The following is a 22618-nucleotide window of genomic DNA, read 5'->3' as shown; positions in this document are numbered from 1 at the left end:
AAGTAGCCGATACAAACTATAATGCACACAAATAGTTTTTCCGTGAAAGCGAGTTACATATGCACGCTGAAATGTGACCAATTAATAATATCAGGAGGTAGCATGGCACAATAAAAAAGTCTTGTCGCTAATTTTATAATATGAAGCCCTAAAACATTTCAGGCGGATCAATTATGTGCACAAACAAAACAGGGACACTTTGCAAACGTAGAAAACAATGCACATTGTTCCATAACCTGTACTAAATCTTGTCAGCGCATCCATAAGTACTAACCCTTGTTAGTGCATATATATTTACAAAAGGCTAGTTAGTGCATACAACAAAAGGCAACTACGGAATTGTGCACTTATTATCACCGTCTCTGTTTACTCTATCGACGGGCATGATAAATCTTTCAGGTCACTTATAACATGCTGATCTATAGCATATGGCATATGAATGGGAAGCGCCGCCCCGTGCCACTGATCACTGCAAGGGGTTCATCGTCGTCGATTTGTGTCAACCCATGAGCAAAGGATTTTTTTTTTGAGGCAGTGAACGAAAGAACTGGCCCTTGATTGAACGTGTGTGATGAACTTGGAGGTCACGATCGGTGGCCACTTACATACAGCCCAATAAGGTGGGTACTTCTCACGACACAATAAAACAGGGTTTCTCTTTCCCAGGATATGTTTAACAGTTGATTTGACCTGTATACGTAAAACAAAAGTGCTGGAATTCAAGGTAGCACCCCACCTCGCCCTACCGAGACCTCCGCATGTGGTCTCACCTCTCAACAACCTACAAATAGTATTAGAATGAAAAATGATATTTTTACAAGATCGTCAAACCCTGAACAATACAAGGCATAAATAAGATAAAAATGAAAGAAAAGGAGGTAAATGCACTATTGGTGCTTGAACTTGCCACGAATGGTCACTTTGATGACTATAGTTGTGACACACAAAAAAGTGGTGCATGAATTTGGCTTTCGTGTGCTATGCGGTGCATTTGTTGTTTGTAGATGTTAATTGCGTTGATGTGGCACTGTATTTCCTTTTGAAGCCATCTACTCTACTGACATGGATCTCACATGTCAACGGCCTACAAATAGTATTATAACGAAAAATGGTTGGCTCATGGATTTGAACCACCGACCTATACTAACCTACATGCTTGCTTAGCCACACCAATCCTTAATTACATTTTCTAATCTAAATGGATGCATTTGCTTTATATCCTTTCGGGTGAACAACATAAATTAAGAATTTAAATGCAAATGAAAAAATATACCTTTGCATTATATCCTTTCGGGTGAACAACATAAATTAAGAATTTTAATTCGATGAAAATGATACAACCGCGGGGGTTCAAAACAGTGACCCCATGCTATCAGGGCCTCCTTGCTAGCCACTCCAATATCATTTCAGGTCAGTAAAGGATAATTAATGTTTATGTCTGTAACAATATTAAAAAGTATTCATGTAATTAAAAATTACGTTAAAAATGTTCACGTTATTTAAAAAATTACATATTATTATCAGATATATTTACATCATTTTATGGGTTAATACATCCTACCATATGGGGGATGGTTACCCTCATGTCTTATATACTACCATAGTAGCATATATACTAGTTTATCATTCGAAGTATCTTCATATACTATATCTAAGATATTTCAAAGCAAGCCATATGAAAAAATTGCATGTGAGTCCACAATGTTGTATATTTGAAAATACCTTTATATTTGTATGTATAAAATAATATAATAATAAAATAGTACATACTATCTAAAAAGTAGTATATATACTACCCGGGTATTTTTTATATACTACATACTGCACATACACACTCTCGGTTTTAAAATATACTACATAAAACATACAAAACTCACATGAGGTTAACTACCCCTGGGTGGTAGGAAACATTAATTTTATAATAATTATAAATTATAAAAATGTTATGATATTCTAAAAACATATGTTATAAATAAAACAAGGAAAAATAAAATAAATAAAATAAATTCTCATTATTTAAAAACATGTGTTATTATAAAACACATCCATATAATTATAAAAATATTTATATATTATAAACACTTGAATAATTTAAATATTATTCATTTGAGGATCTGAAGTCTGAGGGCATACGGGGCTCATATTTTTTTTCCATACATAGTTTTATCTTTATTTTAGTTTACAATAATATATGTTGTTTAGAAAGCACATAAACTTTATTAAAACATGTGAACACTTTGAAAAGCAAACGTAAAATAATTCTTAAAGGATGAACACCTTCATATACTACATGAATATTTTATTATGATCGTGAGCATTTCTTTAAATATATTAAATGACATGAATTTTTTAAAATAAAAAATACATGAACATTTTTAGTGTAATATATTTTGTTACGGACATAGCCGGAACAGTCATGAAACATCGTTCATTGGAGTGGGATAACCCGCGTTTGTCGGATCGAACACATGTATTGCCTGCAGGCAGTGGCGGAGCTATGTGTGCTCCTGGAGGTGTTGTGGCCCCCCAGCCTAAGCAAAAAGTGTGTAGGAATTTTTTTAGAGGGTTTAGATGAGTATAAATTTAGTATTTGACCCCCTCAGGTCTGCCAGTTTTACCATTTTTCTGTATGCTACAACTACAGACACCAAAGTGATCAGCCATGTCACACAAAAAAAGAGGTAATCGGCCGTGGCAAATTCAAGGACCATGGTGCATTTACCTCGAAGAAAAATCCAAAAGGGATGATGCTCCAAGGGGGCCAACCGAGCAAAACACACAGAAAAAAAGTGGAGCACTGAAGTCAGCGAGACACATAATCCAATCCACCTATCTGTCCCTAGTTGCGCAATATCAGTCAGTAGCTGGGTCTCGATCGCCCGCTGCTTGCTGCCACGGCGGCACCATAGCATCGAAGATATTTCTGAATGGCCTAATCAGGTTACACCCTAGCATCCACACACCAACACCAATAGAGCTGCCCAGCTCCGGCTCACTCGCACTCAAGACAGACCAGACAAAGCGAGCCAGGGGGACACCTGTTTGGTTCCAGCAAGAACTCTGACACCAGTTTTCCCAGGTTGTAGTACTGAATTCACTGCATAAATCATGCACTTGCAACCAAGTACCCAAATCCAAAGCAATATAAATATATTTCTTCGATTAAATGGGGTCAAAAGCAATATACATTTGCCTTGACATCATATCATAGTACAAAAGAATCTGAGATCATCACGGTACACACAGTACTACTAGCACAAAAGAATAGCGACAGCAACAACACCAAATCGACACATCTTGGATGGAGGCGCCGCTCGCCCGCTCCAGCGGGCGAAGGTGCACGGAGCGCGGAGGCTCGCCGCTCAGACATGGTAGGCGTCGGCCCAGTTCTTGGCGCGGCGGAGGTCGTCCTGGCCGTCGTCGTCCTCGGCGTCGTCGAGGCGCAGGGAGAAGGCGAGCGCGAGGGCGGCCCACTCGAGGACGAAAATGGCGGTGCCGAGCCCGCCGACCATCTTGAGGATGACGGCGCCGTCGTCGTCGCGGACGTAGGACTGGAGCTCGGCGAGGAAGTCGGCGGTGCGGGTGAATGCGAGGAGCGCGACGGCGCCCTGGAAGATGGCGGTGAGCGCGGCGCCCGCCGTGTGCGCGGTGTGCCAGGGCGCCGGGTTGGCCGGGCCGGCCGTGAAGGAGCCGGAGCAGCCCGCGGCGGAGAAGACGGCGGTGAGGGCGTGGAGGAAGATGAGGAGCAGGCCGCACGGGGAGGGCAGCAGGCGGAGGGAGAGCGTGAGGAAGATGCAGCTGGAGGCCGCGCCCAGCAGCGCGTAGTTGCAGAGGAGGAACGCCTTGTGCGTGTGCACCTTGCCGGACGCCATCGCAGCCAGCGGGAGTTGCCTCGTGCTCGTGGTCGGATCGAGGGAGGTTTTCTTGCTTGGTGGGCTGGATCGGGAGTGGGGATGAGGGGTGGGGAGTGGAGGAGAGGGGTGGACGGGTTTTATGCCGCGCGGCGCGGGGGAGATGGCCGTTGGGGGCGCGGCGCCAAGGGCAACGGCTAGTCGGCAGAGAGCCGTTGCTTTGCTCTGCTTTGCCTTCCAGTGGGCAGCCAGCCAGCTCGGTCAGAGAGCCTGGCCAGTGGGCAGTCGCCTTCTTTCGACTTGTTTTTAACTTTTGAACAATTTTATAAATGTGCGAACATTTTTTAAACCTCACGAATTCTTGTTGTGTTATGTGGGCCGGCCCAAATTCTTGTCCGCGAGAGTAGCTGGAATCCCGGCCGGGATTGTATTCTTCCCAGTGCGCCAAACAGGTCTAGGGTTCAAAATAGACCAGGATTACAAGTTCAGAGTGTCAATTTTAGGGATTCAAAGTTCAGGGTTTGATTTAGCTTTCATCTACAACTTCAAGGTTTATTTTAAACTTTTTCCTCAATTAAAACCCTCTTTTTTTAAGATAAAACCATTACGGTGACTTTTTTTGGTTTTTTGCAGAGACTTTATTCAATTTGGCATAAAAAAATTGAAAACAACATTAATTCATTTCTAAAGAAAACTCCATAAATCGAGTATGAAAAAAACCATGAGCCCATTTTTGCATTTACACCCCCTCAAGTCATCTCACGTTACAATCTGTGTCCTAACATATACAGTATATGTTTGAGAAACACTTGTAAGAAACATTTTTTTAGAAGACTTTGAATGCAGGAGGAAGAAGACTTCGGCACCCCCAATCATTTGAATGTATTTTTTTAATTTCTATAAGGGTGTTTTTATAAGGGTTTGTGCTACTTGATAAATGGTTTTTGGCCTTTTCGCAAAACCAAAAAAGGGAAATTTTAAACTCATATTTTTCAGATTTAATAATAATGGAATGCCCATGGACAAAATCATATTTAACAACTTTGTTGTGAGTAGAAGTGACAAAAATGGCACAAAGTGGTACTCCCTCTGTCTCATAATATAAAACCGCTTCTATATTATCGTACAGAGGGAGTAGTATGTACTCCCTCCGTCCAAAAAAACTTGTCTCTCAAATTGATGTATCTAGCACCAAATTAGTGCTAGATACATTCATTTGAGAGACAAGTTTGGGACAAGTTTTTCCGGACGGAGGGAGTAGAACATTTGGGTGGGATTGAAGTGTCAGACTTTGTATAGGTTGGACATGGTTTTGAACATTTGGAAAGGGTATTACTGAATTCTGTCAGTCACATAAATTCTTGACTATGTTGGGTTGCCATTTGCATTGCGCAATTGCTTAACTTATTTACTAGATGGTTGGAGACTGCTCTTATGAAACTGATCCTTAGGGTTTTTGTCAGTACTCTTTCAGCAATGTCACATAGTATGTGAGAGAGAAACCAAGAGATGGTCTCCCTTTTACTATTGTACAAAATTTCTATCTTGGTGACATGTTTTCTAGTTTAATTAGTCGCCACATTATTTTAGGAGCATGCGGACATTAACAGACTGCTCTTATTATACCGTGTGTTGCTGCCTTCTTCTGTTCCGGTGTGCTCAGAGTATTTCTTTTCAGTCTAGTACTTTACTTATTTTCCTGCTTTCTGAACTTCCTACGTGAGGAGATGTGTGAACTGTGGTTTCATTATGATAACGGAACCGGGGAGAGCCTCCCTGTTAGTCTGAAACGGTGAATCGAAGGTAGAAACGCCACATTAGTGCAGCAATTCCACATCCAAGATCAATGTACTATTTCAATCCAAACGATAACGGCAACAGCAAAGTGTGAAAAGGAAAAAAATAGCAACATGAAAAAGCAGGCAAATATTAATGACAGAACAGAACTTCGCTTCCACATTCAAGACCACCAGAGTTCCGGTTCAATTTTCGCAAACACAGCCAACCAATTGACGTTTACCAGCCAAATTCACCTTACACCACCAAACGACCAGCGCTAAACTCGTAACCAGTTCCAAAAAATGATCTCCTATTCTTAAGCTCGCCTAAACCGGGTTCCCCTGGGAGCACCTCTATGCAGCAGCAACCGGTGTCTGCTTAGGGCCGTTGTTGACACGGGCATACCTCCCGTTCCCGTTCTCGTTCTGGAAGGGCCGTGGCTGGTGGAAGCCGTTCCCGTTGTGGTGCTGATAGCCATTCCCCTGGTGCGGCCCTCGCCCGCGGCCTGAAAACTCGTTCCGGTTTCGGAAGTCGTTCCTCCGGTTGAAGTTTTCTCCGCCGTCGTTCCTCCTGTTGAAGTTGTCGCCGTCGTCCCTCCTGCTGAAGTCTTCACCGTCGTCCCTCCTGTTGAAGTTATCGCCGCCACGGTAGCTCGCACTATTCATGTAGCCACCTCCCCGTCCTCTGAAGTTATCACCACGGTGACCCCTCCCATATTGGAAACGACCACCTCCGCCAGCATTCATGACAACACCATTCACAACTGCAGAAATAGTTCAAGTTAATCTATATCTCATCACGGATGCTGCATTCAGCTAACAAAATTAACCACACAACATCTTGAAAATAAACGAAAGAACCTCTAAGAAACTAATGGGAAGCATTCCAACAACAGGCTTTCTTTTTCTTCTATATATATAATCAGCATAGATTGATTAAGACTAATACTAGCAAAAAGAAAGGACATTAGTAGAGCAGCACAACATTGCTACTTGGTGCCATAAAGAACAGTTACTCCCTCCGATCCTAAATATAAGTCTTTTTAGAGATTCCAATATGGACTACATACGGTGAAAAATGAGTGAATCTACACTCTAAAATACATCTATATACATCTGTATGTAGCTCGTATTGGAATCTCTAAAAAGACATATTTAGGAACAGAGGGAGTACTTATGGCTCAAACAGCACTGAAATACGTCTAGATATCTGTTTGAACGACAAGTAATATGGATCAGAGGGAGTACAAAGATTTATACAACACACATTTTCTACATGCTCAGGAAACCAAGATGCATAGAAATTAAATTAAGAGTAGCATTGGTAAAGTAACAAACTAGAAAATCAGGAAGGTTGCTTACCTCTCGTACTGGTTCGTTTCTGCTCAATGCCCACTTCAGTGTCGCCAATATAAAGTGGAGATGCCTGCATCATAGTAAGATAAAATTATTACATGGTCTCCACAAATATTGTAAAAAAGATAATTTGTCAGGTATAGGCATACCTGAATTGCTGCTTGCATAGATTGCTGGGATTCAAATTCAACAAAGCCAAAGCAGTACTGATCAATCTGAAGCAATTAAAGCAAGAATGTCAGACAAATAGCACCAGCTGGAGCCAAAACAAACTGTTACAACTAACCTTGTTGTTCCTAACTTGGATGCCGTCTGGCTTGATTGTACCAAATTTCTTAAACTCCTCTTCAACCATTGGGACAGTCGAATTGTAAGGCAAACCCTTGATGAAAATCGAAAAGCCTTGTTCTGCAGGGTATAATAATGATCACAGCTATGAACGCCAAAATGACTGCATATTTATACCAAGTCAAAGTCATAACCAACCATCATGAGAAGTTTTATTCTTGGCAACACTCGTGCCAGCTGGCGTGGCTTCAGCAGCCTGTGAAGGCTTTACAGAAGATTTTTCTGAACCTTCAACAGCCTTGGTCGGAGGCTTGGTCGCAGGTTTAGGAGATGGCTTAGGTTTGACAACTGGAGTTGGTGGGCCCTCCTTCATGACTTTCACCTGCGGATCAGTAATTAGAAAGAACCTAAAGGAAGTACACAAAGGCTAAAGGAACCTCAATCAATTCATAAAAGCAATAATTCCATCACTTCGGAATTACATTATGAACATGGCAGTAAAAGCCTACTGACAAATAAAAGATAAAATGATAACTCACAATTGATGCATAAGTCTTCTTAGTGACATCCTTCTGAGCTGAAGAAGGAGGAGGGGGAGAAGCAGCAACAGGGGTCTTTTTTGGAATATCCTTCTGAGCTGGAGGAGGGTTATCCTTCTGGGCAGGAGGAGATGGGGGAACAGCAACAGAGGTCTTTTTGGGAACCTCTTTGGTCACCTTCACAGGTGGCTCAACCTTATTTTCAACAGCTCCATTAGCAGTCGGGTTACTTTGAACAGTTGTGCCATTAACAGTGGGATTCTGAACATCCACATCGGCAACAAGGTCAGTAGTTGAACGCTCCACCACCACAGCTGGAGCAGGATCTGCTACTGTTGAAAATGTGAGTAAACATGGGATTACAGTTATTTTAAAAGAAATGGAATAAAAATACCAACCTGATTGAGCAACAGGCCCATCCTTCTGAGTTCTTCCGTTTTCTAGATTCCTTTGTGTTATCAACCTAAAAATATCATTGAGAACAAAATAGCCACCACCATCTTGTGGCGCCAGGAAGAACGACTGTGTAAATCGTTGGCAGAAGTCATCAACCATGGTTAATGATCCAGTAACAACAATGAGAACACCACCATTGTGGGATAACACTGCATCTGCAGTCTCTATCTCTGTCAAGTATTTGCTGAAGTCCATGGCCATAATTTTCTTGCTGATCTCCTGTTGGAATACAGGAGGTGTGAATAAGCATATAGTCAAGAGTAAGGCCATACAAGTTGTAGCAACAAATTTCCATGGAACTTACAGGCAATGTTGTTACGTATTCCATGACCCCATCAGAACCTGTCCGGCCAATCCTACTTGTGTCTTGATAAAACTTATGCGCCTGGTCTGGTGTCTCATGCAGAATGTGGTAATATTGCTCAACAAATACAGAGCAAATCTACACAGCAAAAAGAAGTTGATCAAAACTAGCACTCATCGCTTTTAATAGCCTGTTCACAGGAGGCACGAAGAAACCTACCACTTGGGGACTTAAACGAGGAGCAGCTGAGGTTCCTGCTTGCGTTGCCATTGCTGAAAGAAAAGTATACATTAATGCTTAAACAAGATAGACAGTACATGGATACAAAAAAGTAGCAGGATTAAAAGAATGATTTAGAGAAGGGACGATTGGTCCACATAAAAGTCAGAACAATTTTCTTTGACCACGCGAACTACAAATCCAAATGCAGATTCTAGAAAGTATGCACCGCGGGGCTTCTGTCCACAATAAGAACAGAGACAAAAAAGAAGGCCAACAAATTCAATCTACTCTATAAACACTAACAACAAAAGGTCTGGCGGCATGAACCACGTAAATAGCATGTCAACCACAATAGACCAACTCTATGATACTCCCAGATAGCTACTTCTTCGACAATAATGCCCAATCCCCAAAGTAGATTACGACTATATACAAGCGTGGACAGAAATCAGGGGCGGATCTAGATGGTGCGCCGGCACAAGTTGTGAAGGTCAACGGGATTCAACTAATTGCTGGACGAAAACAACACCATACCTCACGGGGCGGAGACAGCGGCAACGAGATGTCCCCGACGAGGAAGGGCGGGTTCCGCGACGGCGGAGGCGGCGACGCGCGGTGGAGGCGGGGGCGCTGGGAGGGAGGGGGCGGGGGATCGAAGCGTCGGCAGCGGGGTTGGGCCGCCGGCGCTGAGGCTAGGGTTTAGCACGACGGAGAGATTTAGAGCCGCCGCTTTTTTTTTTTCCGAGGGAGATTTGGAGACACGGCCGCCTCGGTAGGGCTCGGGAGGAAGAGCCGGGGGCGACTTGTATAGGATCGGCGCCTCGGGTGCGTGCTTGCGATCCTGCGGTGCGAACCGTCGGATCGAGATTCCGTGGCTTGGATTGAGCTGGATTTGGAGCCGGACTCGGGTTTTGTACAAACACCCCCTGCCCTACCAAAAATAGGGAGGAGGACTCTGGTTTAACCCCAACTTTTTTGGACTGAGATGTTGTGCCTCTGTTTATGTTTGTACTCCGAACGGGTTTGTACAAGACACGATTAAGAAAAATCTGGAGTTGCCAAAGACTTCCGTAATTTATGTTTTTTTAACATGTAATTTATGCTATGGTTATAGTTTTGATGAAATAGGCAGAGAAATAAATCAGATTTCATGCCACAAAGTCTCTCAATCGCCGTGTTGGCCTCTTCACCTTGCATACTCCGCCGCTCGTCATCCCATAATAAATGAGCGCCGTTCATCAAATATGCGGGTGGCAACAAGGAAGTCTACTGGCTCCTACTGGCACCATTAATTTCAGTAACTCGCTTCTTCAAAAAATGCATGCAAGTCTTGTACTTTTGTCCAAGAAAATTTTGAAATTTGAAAATGTGACTACTAACCCCGTGCGGAGGGAGTAACTAGTTTTCCCTACTTTTGCTTGCTATTTGATCAGTTGGTTTACCCATGACAGCTGGGACTGCATGCAGCGACCCGATGGTCTTTTTCTTCATTGTCTTTATCCAAAAGCCCTCATGAGCTCAAGTTATCATTTCCCTCCTTGTATTGCTCGGCGCCTGGCCACGACGCCGCCTCCCACCGCAACTCCCCTCCATCCTCTGCGCAAGATGCCGGCCATTTCCCTTCTGGATAGTGCATTTTGTACTCAACATTTCATACTTCAAAGAATCACATACCACTTAATCACTGATTAATTGTTAAAATGTATAGTTCATGTCTTTAATTTATTGAGAGAATTCCACTTTATAACGACGAACTCTTCGATCTGTTTAAGATTCAACCCCGGAACTCTAAAATGAAAAAAAAATGCATCTCTATAGATTACACATTAAGATAAGCATTTCCATGGGTCGCACGTCACATTAGGCACCAATAGGGCTACACCCGCCAATACGGGCACCAATAGGGCTACACCCGCCAATACGGGCACCTATAATGCTCGGTTCCGGCTCCCTTAGGGCAAACGAAGCAATTGTTTGTGAAGATGATTGGCACCTACTAAATTCTCTTTATAGGAGCTCTTGGACCCCGCAAGTGCAAGGTTTATAGATAATAAAGGTTTCCCTTAAGTGAGAGATTTAAAGGTCATTGATCCGCAAGGGGTAATGAATGATTTGTTTTCCCTTCGTTATTTTTTTAATAAATGTAGGATAGTTTTTTTTATCCCTAACACTTTTAGGCTTTTAATGCAATTTTTAACTGCGATAGTCGAGTATCTTCATGAGACAATGATAATAAAAGTATTACTCATAGGTAATTATGTTTTTTTGAATAGTTAAAGATGGTGCATAAAAATTAATACTGAAGTGGTTTCTTACGTGGGAAGGCCGGGATTCATAGCACTAGTAGCATCTATGAGACATATATGATATTCATAATATTAAGCGCAACTATAAATATGAGCTCTATAATCATATACATGGTACCTGAAAATCTTCATTCAGCGACCTCCTGAAAATAAAGTCGTCAGTTTATCTCTTTCATTCGATAAAACAATTGCCTCCTGCTCAGTACATATTATAGGTATAATAATTAATACTGCACTTCTAGAGTTTTGTCAGCACTGTTGGGTAACGTTGCAGAAAACAAAAATTTTCCTACTCGTTTCACCAAGATCATCTAGGAGTTCATCTAGCAACGAGTCATTGGATGCATCTACGTACCTTGTAGATCGCGAGCGGAAGCGTTCAAAGAACGGGGATGATGTAGTCGAACACGACGTGATTCGAATCACCGGAGATCCTAGCACCGAACGGACGGCACCTCCGCGTTCAACACACGTACGGAACAGCCACGTCTCCTCCTTCTTGATCCAGCAAGGGAGGGAGGAGAGGTTGAGGGAGATGGCACCAGCAGCAGCACGACGGCGTGGTGTTGATGGAGCTGCAGTACTCCGGCAGAGCTTCGCTAAGCAATAAGGAGATAGAGGAGGTGTTGGGGAGGGAGAAGGAGGCAACCAAAGGCCAAGGACTCAAGGTATGAAGTCCCTCCTCTCCCCCACTATATATAGGGGTGCCAAGGGGGGGTGGCCGGCCCTAGGAGATCCAATCTCCTAGGGGGTGCGGCGGCCAAGGGGGGTTTCCCTCCCCCCCAAGGCACCTAGGAGGTGCCTTACCCTCCTAGGACTCTTGCCCCCTTGAACCCTAGGCGCATGGGCCTATGTGGGGCTGGTGCCCTTGGCCCAAGCAGGCCAAGGCGCACCCCCTACAGCCCATGTGGCCCCCGGGGATGGGTGGCCCCACCCGGTGGGCCCCCGGGACCCCTCCGGTGGTCCCGGTACAACACCGATAACCCCGAAACTTGTCCCGATGCCCGAAACAGGACTTCCCATATATAAATCTTTACCTCCGGACCATTCCGGAACTCCTCGTGACGTCCGGGATCTCATCCGGGACTCCGAACAACATTCGGGTTACTGCATATACATATCCCTACAACCCTAGCGTAACTGAACCTTAAGTGTGTAGACCCTACGGGTTCGGGAGACATGTAGACATGACCGAGATCGCTCTCCGGTCAATAACCAACAGCGGGATCTGGATACCCATGTTGGCTCCCACATGCTCCACGATGATCTCATCGGATGAACCACGATGTCGAGGATTTAATCAACCCCGTATGCAATTCCCTTTGTCAATCGATATGTTACTTGCCCGAGATTCGATCGTCGGTATCCCAATACCTCGTTCAATCTTGTTACCGGCAAGTCACTTTACTCGTACCGTAATGCATGATCCCGTGACCAAACACTTGGTCACTTTGAGCTCATTATGATGATGCATTACTTGAGTGGGCCCAGTGATATCTCTCTGTCATACGAAGTGACAAATCCCAGTCTCGATCCATATAAAACAATAGATACTTTCGGAGATACCTGTAGTGCACCTTTATAGTCACCCAGTTACGTTGTGACGTTTGATACACCCAAAGCACTCCTACGGTATCCAGGAGTTATACGATCTCATGGTCGAAGGAAGAGATACTTTGACATTGCAAAAACTCTAGCAAACGAACTATACGATCTTGTGCTATGTTTAGGATTGGGTCTTGTCCATCACATCATTATCCTAATGATGTGATCCCGTTATCAATGACATCTAATGTCCATAGCCAGGAAACCATGACTATCTATTGATCAACGAGCTAGTCAACTAGAGGCTTACTAGGGACATGTTGGTGTCTGTTATTCACACATGTATTACGATTTCCAGATAACACAATTATAGCATGAATAAAGACAATTATCATGAACAAAGAAATATAATAATAATGCTTTTATTATTGCCTCTAGGGCATATTTCCAACAGTCTCCCACTTGCACTAGAGTCAATAATCTAGTTACATTGTGATGAATCGAACACCCATGGAATTCTGGTGTTGATCATGTTTTGCTCTTGGGAGAGGTTTAGTCAACGGATCTGCTACATTCATGTCCGTATGTACTTTACAAATCTCTATGTCTCCATCTTGAACATTTTCACGGATGGAGTTGAAGCGACGCTTGATGTGCCTTGTCTTCTTGTGAAACCTGGGCTCCTTGGCAAGTGCAATAGCTCCAGTGTTGTCACAGAAGAGCTTGATCGCCCCCGACGCATTGGGTATGACTCCTAGGTCGGTGATGAACTCCTTCACCCATATTGCTTCATGTGCTGCCTCCGAGGCTGCCATGTACTCCGCTTCACATGTAGATCCCGCCACGACGCTCTGCTTGCAACTGCACCAGCTTACTGCCCCACCATTCAAAATATACACGTATCCGGTTTGTGACTTAGAGTCATCCAGATCTGTGTCGAAGCTAGCATCGACGTAACCTTTTACGACGAGCTCTTCGTCACCTCCATAAACGAGAAACATTTCCTTAGTCCTTTTCAGGTACTTCAGGATATTCTTGACCGATGTCCAGTGTTCCTTGCCGGGATTACTTTGGTACCTTCCTACCAAACTTACGGCAAGGTTTACATCAGGTCTGGTACACAGCATGGCATACATAATAGAACCTATGGCTGAGGCATAGGGGATGACACTCATCTCTTCTATCTCTGCTGCCGTGGTCGGACATTGAGCTGAGCTCAATTTCACACCTTGCAAAACAGGCAAGAACCCTTTCTTGGACTGATCCATTTTGAACTTCTTCAAAATCTTATCAAGATATGTGCTTTGTGAAATACCTATGAGGCGTCTTGATCTATCCCTATAGATCTTGATGCCTAATATATAAGCAGCTTCTCCAAGGTCCTTCATTGAAAAACTCTTATTCAAGTAGGCCTTAATGCTGTCCAAAAGTTCTATATCATTTCCCATCAAAAGTATGTCATCTACATATAGTATGAGAAATGCTATAGAGCTCCCACTCACTTTCTTGTAAACACAGGCTTCTCCATAAGTCTGTGTAAACCCAAACGCTTTGATCATCTCATCAAAACGAATGTTCCAACTCCGAGATGCTTGCACCAGCCCATAAATCGAGCGTTGGAGCTTGCACACCTTGTCAGCATTTTTAGGATCGACAAAACCTTCCGGCTGCATCATATACAATTCTTCCTTAAGGAAACCATTAAGGAATGCCGTTTTGACGTCCATTTGCCAAATTTCATAATCATAAAATGCGGCAATTGCTAACATGATTCGGACGGACTTCAACTTCGCTACCGGTGAGAAAGTCTCATCATAGTCAATCCCTTGAACTTGTCGATAACCCTTAGCGACAAGCCGAGCTTTATAGATGGTCACATTACCATCCGCGTCTGTCTTCTTCTTAAAGATCCATTTATTTTCTATGGCTCGCCGTTCTACGAGCAAGTCAGTCAAAGTCCATACTTCGTTTTCATACATGGATCCTATCTCGGATTTCATGGCTTCTAGCCATTTGTCGGAATCCGGACCCGCCATCGCTTCTTCATAGTTCGAAGGTTCACCGTTGTCTAACAACATGATTTCCAAGACAGGGTTGCCGTACCACTCTGGTGCGGAACGTGTCCTCGTGGACCTTCGAATTTCAGTAGGAGCTTGATCAGAAGTATCTTGATCATTATCATTAACTTCCTCTCTAGTCGGTGCAGGCACCTCAGGAACATTTTCTTGAGTTGCGCCATTTTCCGGTTCAAGAGGTAATACTTCATCAAGCTCTACTTTCCTCCCACTTACTTCTTTCGAGAGAAACTCTTTCTCCAGAAAGGACCCATTCTTGGCAACAAAGATCTTGCCTTCGGATCTGAGGTAGAAGATATACCCAACAGTTTCTTTAGGGTATCCTATGAAGACGCATTTTTCCGATTTGGGTTCGAGCTTTTCAGGTTGAAGTTTCCTGACATAAGCATCGCATCCCCAAACTTTTAGAAATGACAGCTTAGGTTTCTTCCCAAACCATAATTCATACGGTGTCGTCTCAACGGATTTCGACGGGGCCCTATTTAAAGTGAATGCGGCAGTCTCTAAAGCATAGCCCCAAAAAGATAGTTGTAAGTCGGCAAGAGACATCATAGATCGCACCATATCTAATAGAGTGCGATTACGACGTTCGGACACACCATTACGCTGAGGTGTTCCAGGCGGCGTGAGTTGTGAAACTATTCCACATTTTCTTAAGTGTGTACCAAACTCGTGACTTAAGTATTCTCCTCCACGATCTGATCGTAGAAACTTGATTTTCCTGTCACGTTGATTCTCAACTTCACTCTGAAATTCCTTGAACTTTTCAAAGGTCTCAGACTTGTGTTTCATTAAGTAGACATACCCATATATACTCAAGTCATCAGTGAGGGTGAGAACATAACGATAGCCACCGCGAGCCTCAACACTCATTGGACCGCACACATCGGTATGTATGATTTCCAATAAGTTGGTTGCTCTCTCCATTGTTCCTGAGAATGGAGTCTTGGTCATTTTTCCCATGAGGCATGGTTCGCACGTGTCAAATGATTCGTAATCAAGAGACTCTAAAAGTCCATCAGCATGGAGCTTCTTCATGCGTTTGACACCTATGTGACCGAGGCGGCAGTGCCACAAGTATGTGGGACTATCACTATCAATCTTACATCTTTTGGTACTTACACTATGAATATGTGTGGCATTACGCTCGAGATTCATAAAGAATAAACCATTCACCATCGGAGCATGACCATAAAACATATCTCTCATATAAATAGAACAACCATTATTCTCGGATTTAAATGAGTAGCCATCTCGAATTAAACGAGATCCTGATACAATGTTCATGCTCAAACTTGGCACAAAATAACAATTATTGAGGTTCAAAACTAATCCCGTAGGTAAATGTAGAGGTAGCGTGCCGACGGCGATCACATCGACCTTGGAACCATTCCCGACGCGCATCGTCACCTCGTCCTTCGCCAGTCTCCGTTTATTCCGCAGCTCCTGTTGTGTGTTACAAATATGAGCAACGGCACCGGTATCAAATACCCAGGAGTTACTACGATTACTGGTAAGGTACACATCAATTACATGTATATCAAATATACCTTTGGTTTTGCCGGCCTTCTTGTCCGCTAAGTACTTAGGGCAGTTCCGCTTCCAGTGACCACTTTCCTTGCAATAAAAACACTCAGTCTCGGGCTTGGGTCCATTCTTTGGCTTCTTCCCGGCAGCTTGCTTGCTGGGCGCGGCAACTACCTTGCCGTCCTTCTTGAAGTTCTTTTTACCCTTGCCCTTCTTGAACTTAGTGGTTTTATTGATCATCAACACTTGATGTTCCTTTCTGACTTCTACCTCTGCTGATTTCAGCATAGCAAATACTTCAGGAATGGTCTTTTCCATCCCCTGCATATTGAAGTTCATCACAAAGCTCTTGTAGCTTGGTGGAAGCGACTGGAGGATTCTGTCAATGACCGCATCATCCGGGAGATTAACTCCCAGCTGAGTCAAGCGGTTATGCAACCCAGACATAGTGAGTATGTGCTCACTGACATAACTGTTTTCCTCCATCTTACAGCTGAAGAATTTGTCGGAGACTTCATATCTCTCAACCCGGGCATGAGCTTGGAAAACCATTTTCAGCTCTTCGAACATCTCATATGCTCCATGTCTCTCAAAACGCTTTTGGAGCCCCGGCTCTAGGCTGTAAAGCATGCCGCACTGAACGAGGGAGTAGTCATCGGAACGTGCCTGCCAAGCGTTCATAATGTCTTGTTCCGCAGGGAGAACAGGTGCATCACCTAGCGGTGCTTGTAGGACATAATCTTTCTTGGCAGCTATGAGGATGATCCTCAGGTTCCGGACCCAGTCCGTATAGTTGCTGCCATCGTCTTTCAGCTTGGTTTTCTCTAGGAACGCGTTGAAGTTGAGGACTACGTTGGCCATTTGATCTACAAGACATATTGTAAAAATTTAGACTAAGTTCATGATAATTAAGTTCATCTAATCAAATTATAATGAACTCCCACTCAGATTTGACATCCCTTTGGTCATCTAAGTGTTACACGATCCGAGTCGACTAGGCCGTGTCCGATCATCACGTGAGACGGACTAGTCATCGTCGGTGAACATTCTCATGTAGATCGTATCTTCCATACGACTCGTGTTCGACCTTTCGGTCTCCGTGTTCCGAGGCCATGTCTGTACATGTTAGGCTCGTCAAGTTAACCCTAAGTGTTTTCGCTGTGTAAAACTGTCTTACACCCGTTGTATGTGAACGTAAGAATCTATCACACCCGATCATCACGTGGTGCTTCGAAACGACGAACTGTAGCAACGGTGCACAGTTAGGGGAGAACACTTCTTGAAATTTTTGTAAGGGATCATCTTATTTACTACCGTCGTTCTAAGTAAACAAGATGCATAAAACATAATAAACATCGCATGCAATTATATAAAGTAGTGACATGATATGGCCAATATCATATAGCTCCTTTGATCTTCATCTTCGGGGCTCCATGATCATCTTGTCACCGGCACGACACCATGATCTCCATCATCATGATCTCCATCATCGTGTCTTCATGAAGTTGTCACGCCAACGACTACTTCTACTTCTATGACTAACGCGTTTAGTAATAAAGTAAAGTAGTTTACATGGCGTTCTTTAATGACACGCAGGTCATACAAAAAATAAAGACAACTCCTATGGCTCCTGCCGGTTGTCATACTCATCGACATGCAAGTCGTGATTCCTATTACAATAGCATGAACATCTCATACATGACATATAGATCATTCATCATCCATCACAACTTTGGCCATATCATATCACAAAGCACTTGCTGCAAAAACAAGTTAGACGTCCTCTAATTGTTGTTTGCAAGTTTTACGTGGCTGAAGTAGGGTTCTAGCAAGAACGTTTTCTTACCTACGTGAAACCACAACGTGATTTGTCAACTTCTATTTACCCTTCATAAGGACCCTTTTCATCGAATCCGCTTCAACTAAAGTAGGAGAGACAGACACCCGCCAGCCACCTTATGCAACTTGTGCATGTTAGTCGGTGGAACCGGTCTCACGTAAGCGTACATGTAAGGTTGGTCCGGGCCGCTTCATCCCACAATACCGCTGAAGCAAGATAAGACTAGTAGCGGCAAGAAAGTTGACAAATCTACGCCCACAACCAATTGTGTTCTACTCGTGCAAGAAGAACTACGCATAGACCTAGCTCATGATGCCACTGTTGGGTAACGTTGCAGAAAACAAAAATTTTCCTACTCGTTTCACCAAGATCATCTAGGAGTTCATCTAGCAACGAGTCATTGGATGCATCTACGTACCTTGTAGATCGCGAGCGGAAGCGTTCAAAGAACGGGGATGATGTAGTCGAACACGACGTGATTCGAATCACCGGAGATCCTAGCACCGAACGGACGGCACCTCCGCGTTCAACACACGTACGGAACAACCACGTCTCCTCCTTCTTGATCCAGCAAGGGAGGGAGGAGAGGTTGAGGGAGATGGCACCAGCAGCAGCACGACGGCGTGGTGTTGATGGAGCTGCAGTACTCCGGCAGAGCTTCGCTAAGCAATAAGGAGATAGAGGAGGTGTTGGGGAGGGAGAAGGAGGCAACCAAAGGCCAAGGACTCAAGGTATGAAGTCCCTCCTCTCCCCCACTATATATAGGGGTGCCAAGGGGGGGTGGCCGGCCCTAGGAGATCCAATCTCCTAGGGGGTGCGGCGGCCAAGGGGGGTTTCCCTCCCCCCCAAGGCACCTAGGAGGTGCCTTACCCTCCTAGGACTCTTGCCCCCTTGAACCCTAGGCGCATGGGCCTATGTGGGGCTGGTGCCCTTGGCCCAAGCAGGCCAAGGCGCACCCCCTACAGCCCATGTGGCCCCCGGGGATGGGTGGCCCCACCCGGTGGGCCCCCGGGACCCCTCTGGTGGTCCCGGTACAATACCGATAACCCCGAAACTTGTCCCGATGCCCGAAACAGGACTTTCCATATATAAATCTTTACCTCCGGACCATTCCGGAACTCCTCGTGACGTCCGGGATCTCATCTGGGACTCCGAACAACATTCGGGTTACTGCATATACATATCCCTACAACCCTAGCGTAACTGAACCTTAAGTGTGTAGACCCTACGGGTTCGGGAGACATGTAGACATGACCGAGATCGCTCTCCGGTCAATAACCAACAGCGGGATCTGGATACCCATGTTGGCTCCCACATGCTCCACGATGATCTCATCGGATGAACCACGATGTCGAGGATTTAATCAACCCCGTATGCAATTCCCTTTGTCAATCGATATGTTACTTGCCCGAGATTCGATCGTCGGTATCCCAATACCTCGTTCAATCTTGTTACCGGCAAGTCACTTTACTCGTACCGTAATGCATGATCCCGTGACCAAACACTTGGTCACTTTGAGCTCATTATGATGATGCATTACTTGAGTGGGCCCAGTGATATCTCTCCGTCATACGGAGTGACAAATCCCAGTCTCGATCCATATAAAACAATAGATACTTTCGAAGATACCTGTAGTGCACCTTTATAGTCACCCAGTTACGTTGTGACGTTTGATACACCCAAAGCACTCCTACGGTATCCAGGAGTTATACGATCTCATGGTCGAAGGAAGAGATACTTTGACATTGCAAAAACTCTAGCAAACGAACTATACGATCTTGTGCTATGTTTAGGATTGGGTCTTGTCCATCACATCATTATCCTAATGATGTGATCCCGTTATCAATGACATCTAATGTCCATAGCCAGGAAACCATGACTATCTATTGATCAACGAGCTAGTCAACTAGAGGCTTACTAGGGACATGTTGGTGTCTGTTATTCACACATGTATTACGATTTCCGGATAACACAATTATAGCATGAATAAAGACAATTATCATGAACAAAGAAATATAATAATAATGCTTTTATTATTGCCTCTAGGGCATATTTCCAACAAGCACACCATGTGTTAGACTAGAAATTGGTAGATTCCTCGTCACCAACCAGCATTTTTCTCCCATTAAGGTACGTGTCCCTCATTTGCAACAAGTTTCTCCAACAAATGGAGTATGTGCTTTTATGCTTAACATGTCTAATACAACCCAGATAGAGAGATAATTTGTTGCCAAACCCTCTATTATGCTTCTAATTTCTGACACCACTTACATAATAAGCTCACATTAAACCCTTGAGATTCTTGACACCCAAATCTCCTTTCTTCTTAGTTATACAAAAAATTCGTCATTAAAAGTTTGCCATTCGACCATATGATACTTTTTTTGTTGTCCATGTTGCGAGAAGGAAGATATTCTGACTTGGTCAAACTTCTCAATGACATGCAACGAGTACATTGACATGTGATATCGACAAGAGCTAGTCAGGCAAAAATTTACCCGGATGAGTCTACCTCCAAAGGACGTAGAGGCACTCCATCCTTTTATGAACCTTCTGTTGGGGAACGTTGCAGAAAATTAAAAATTTTCCTACGGTTTCACCAAGATTCATCTACGAGTTCATCTAAGCAACGAGTCAAGGGAGATGCATCTACATACCACTTTATAGATCGCGAGCGGAAGCGTTCAAAAGAACGGGGTTGAAGTAGTCGTTCTCGTCGTGATCCTATCACCGGAGATCCTAGCGCCGAACGGACGGCACCTCCGCGTTCAACACACGTACGGAGCGGATGACGTCTCCTCCTTCTTGATCCAGCAAGGGGGAAGGAGAGGTTGATGATGATGGCTCCAGCAGCAGCACAACGGCGTGGTGGTGGTGGAACAGCAGCACTCCGGCAGGGCTTCGCCAAGCACGTGACGGAGGAGGAAGAGGTGTAGCAGGGGGAGGGGCGCCAGGACTTCAGGGTGCGGCTGCCCCCTTCCCCCCTCCCTTTATATAGGCCCCCAGGGGGGGCGCCGGCCCTGGGAGATCCAATCTCCCAAGGGGGCGGCGGCCAAGGGGGGTGGAGTGCCCCCCAAGGCAAGTGGGGCGCCCCCCCCCCACCCTAGGGTTTCAACCCTAAGCGCAGGGGGTGGGCCAAGGGGGCGCACCAGCCGACTATGGGCTGGTTCCCCTCCCCACTTCAGCCCTTGGGGCCCTCCGGGATGGGTGGCCCCACCCGGTGGACCCCCAGGACCCTTTCGGTGGTCCCGGTACAATACCGGGTGACCCCGAAACTTTCCCGATGACCGAAATATCACTTCCTATATATAATTCTTCACCTCCGGACCATTCCGGAACTCCTCGTGACGTACGGGATCTCATCCGGGACTCTGAACAACATTCGGTATACTGCATACTCATATTCATACAACCCTAGCGTCACCGAACCTTAAGTGTGTAGACCCTACGGGTTCGGGAGACACGTAGACATGACCGAGACGGCTCTCGGGCAATAACCAACAGCGGGATCTGGATACCCATGTTGGCTCCCACATGCTCCTCGATGATCTCATCGGATGAACCACGATGTCGAGGATTCGAACAAACCCGTATACAATTCCCTTTGTCAATCGGTACGTTACATGTCCGAGACTCGATCGTTGGCATCCCAATACCTCGTTCAGTCTCGTTACCGGCAAGTCACTTTACTCGTACCGTAATGCATGATCCCGTGACCAAACACTTGGTCACTTTGAGCTCATATGATAATGCATTACCGAGTGGGCCCAGAGATACCTCTCCGTCATACGGAGTGACAAATCCCAGTCTCGATCCGTGTCAACCCAACAGACACTTTTGGAGATACCTGTAGTGCACCTTTATAGTCACCCAGTTACGTTGTGACGTTTGGTACACCCAAAGCACTCCTACGATATCCGGGAGTTACACGATCTCATGGTCTAAGGAAGAGATACTTGACATTGGAAAAGCTCTAGCAAAACGAACTACACGATCTTGTGCTATGCTTAGGATTGGGTCTTGTCCATCATATCATTCTCCTAATGATGTGATCCCGTTATCAACGACATCCAAATGTCCATAGTCAGGAAACCATGACTATCTATTGATCAACGAGCTAGTCAACTAGAGGCTTACTAGGGACGTATTGTGGTCTATGTATTCACACGTGTATTACGATTTCCGGATAATACAATTATAGCATGAATAAAAGACAATTATTATGAACAAGGAAATATAATAATAATGCTTTTATTATTGCCTCTAGGGCATATTTCCAACAGTCTCCCACTTGCACTAGAGTCAATAATCTAGTTACATTGTGATGAATCAAACACCCATAGAGTTCTGGTGTTGATCATGTTTTGCTCGCGAGAGAGGTTTAGTCAACGGATCTGCGACATTCAGATCCGTATGTACTTTGCAAATATCTATGTCTCCATCTTGAACATTTTCACGGATGGAGTTGAAGCGACGCTTGATGTGCCTGGTCTTCTTGTGAAACCTGGGCTCCTTGGCAAGGGCAATAGCT

At 44.6% G+C, this 22618-nt stretch overlaps 2 protein-coding genes across 3 annotated transcripts; both read right to left on the bottom strand.

Moving 5' to 3' along the window:
• Nucleotides 1-3133: 3133 nt before the first annotated feature.
• Nucleotides 3134-3956, bottom strand: LOC119277881. The gene has a single exon (XM_037559219.1). It carries the CDS (start codon nt 3870-3872, stop codon nt 3363-3365), a length of 510 nt encoding a protein of 169 aa, XP_037415116.1. The 5' UTR covers nt 3873-3956; the 3' UTR covers nt 3134-3362.
• A 1824-nt stretch (nt 3957-5780) lies between these two features.
• Nucleotides 5781-9560, bottom strand: LOC119277880 (nuclear transport factor 2-like). 2 transcript variants are annotated; one of them, XM_037559217.1, is made up of 10 exons: nt 9329-9560; nt 8792-8844; nt 8573-8710; nt 8211-8487; nt 7813-8144; nt 7472-7655; nt 7272-7393; nt 7135-7200; nt 6992-7055; nt 5781-6393 (listed from the first exon to the last, which is right to left on the bottom strand). In XM_037559217.1, exons 2-10 carry the CDS (start codon nt 8840-8842, stop codon nt 5984-5986), a joined length of 1644 nt encoding a protein of 547 aa, XP_037415114.1. In that variant the 5' UTR covers nt 8843-8844; nt 9329-9560; the 3' UTR covers nt 5781-5983. The 2 variants fall into 2 exon arrangements, with proteins under 2 accessions (XP_037415114.1, XP_037415115.1); XM_037559218.1 differs by having other exon boundaries at nt 7813-8138.
• Nucleotides 9561-22618: the final 13058 nt, after the last annotated feature.

This window comes from Triticum dicoccoides, chromosome 3B (assembly GCF_002162155.2).
Source record: "Triticum dicoccoides isolate Atlit2015 ecotype Zavitan chromosome 3B, WEW_v2.0, whole genome shotgun sequence".
NCBI lineage: Eukaryota > Viridiplantae > Streptophyta > Magnoliopsida > Poales > Poaceae > Triticum > Triticum dicoccoides.
The sequence above is the reverse complement of the archived record's forward strand: the minus strand, read 5'-3'. Positions and strand labels throughout refer to the sequence as shown.

Coding starts and splice junctions, on each gene's coding strand:
- LOC119277881 (XM_037559219.1), bottom strand. CDS start 3,872: ATGGCGTCCGGCAAGGTGCACACGCACAAGGCGTTCCTCCTCTGCAAC.
- LOC119277880 (XM_037559217.1), bottom strand. CDS start 8,842: ATGGCAACGCAAGCAGGAACCTCAGCTGCTCCTCGTTTAAGTCCCCAA. Junction 7,656..7,812: donor AGAAGACTTATGCATCAATT/GTGAGTTATCAT, acceptor ACTGATCCGCAG/GTGAAAGTCATGAAGGAGGG. Junction 7,394..7,471: donor GAATAAAACTTCTCATGATG/GTTGGTTATGAC, acceptor TATACCCTGCAG/AACAAGGCTTTTCGATTTTC.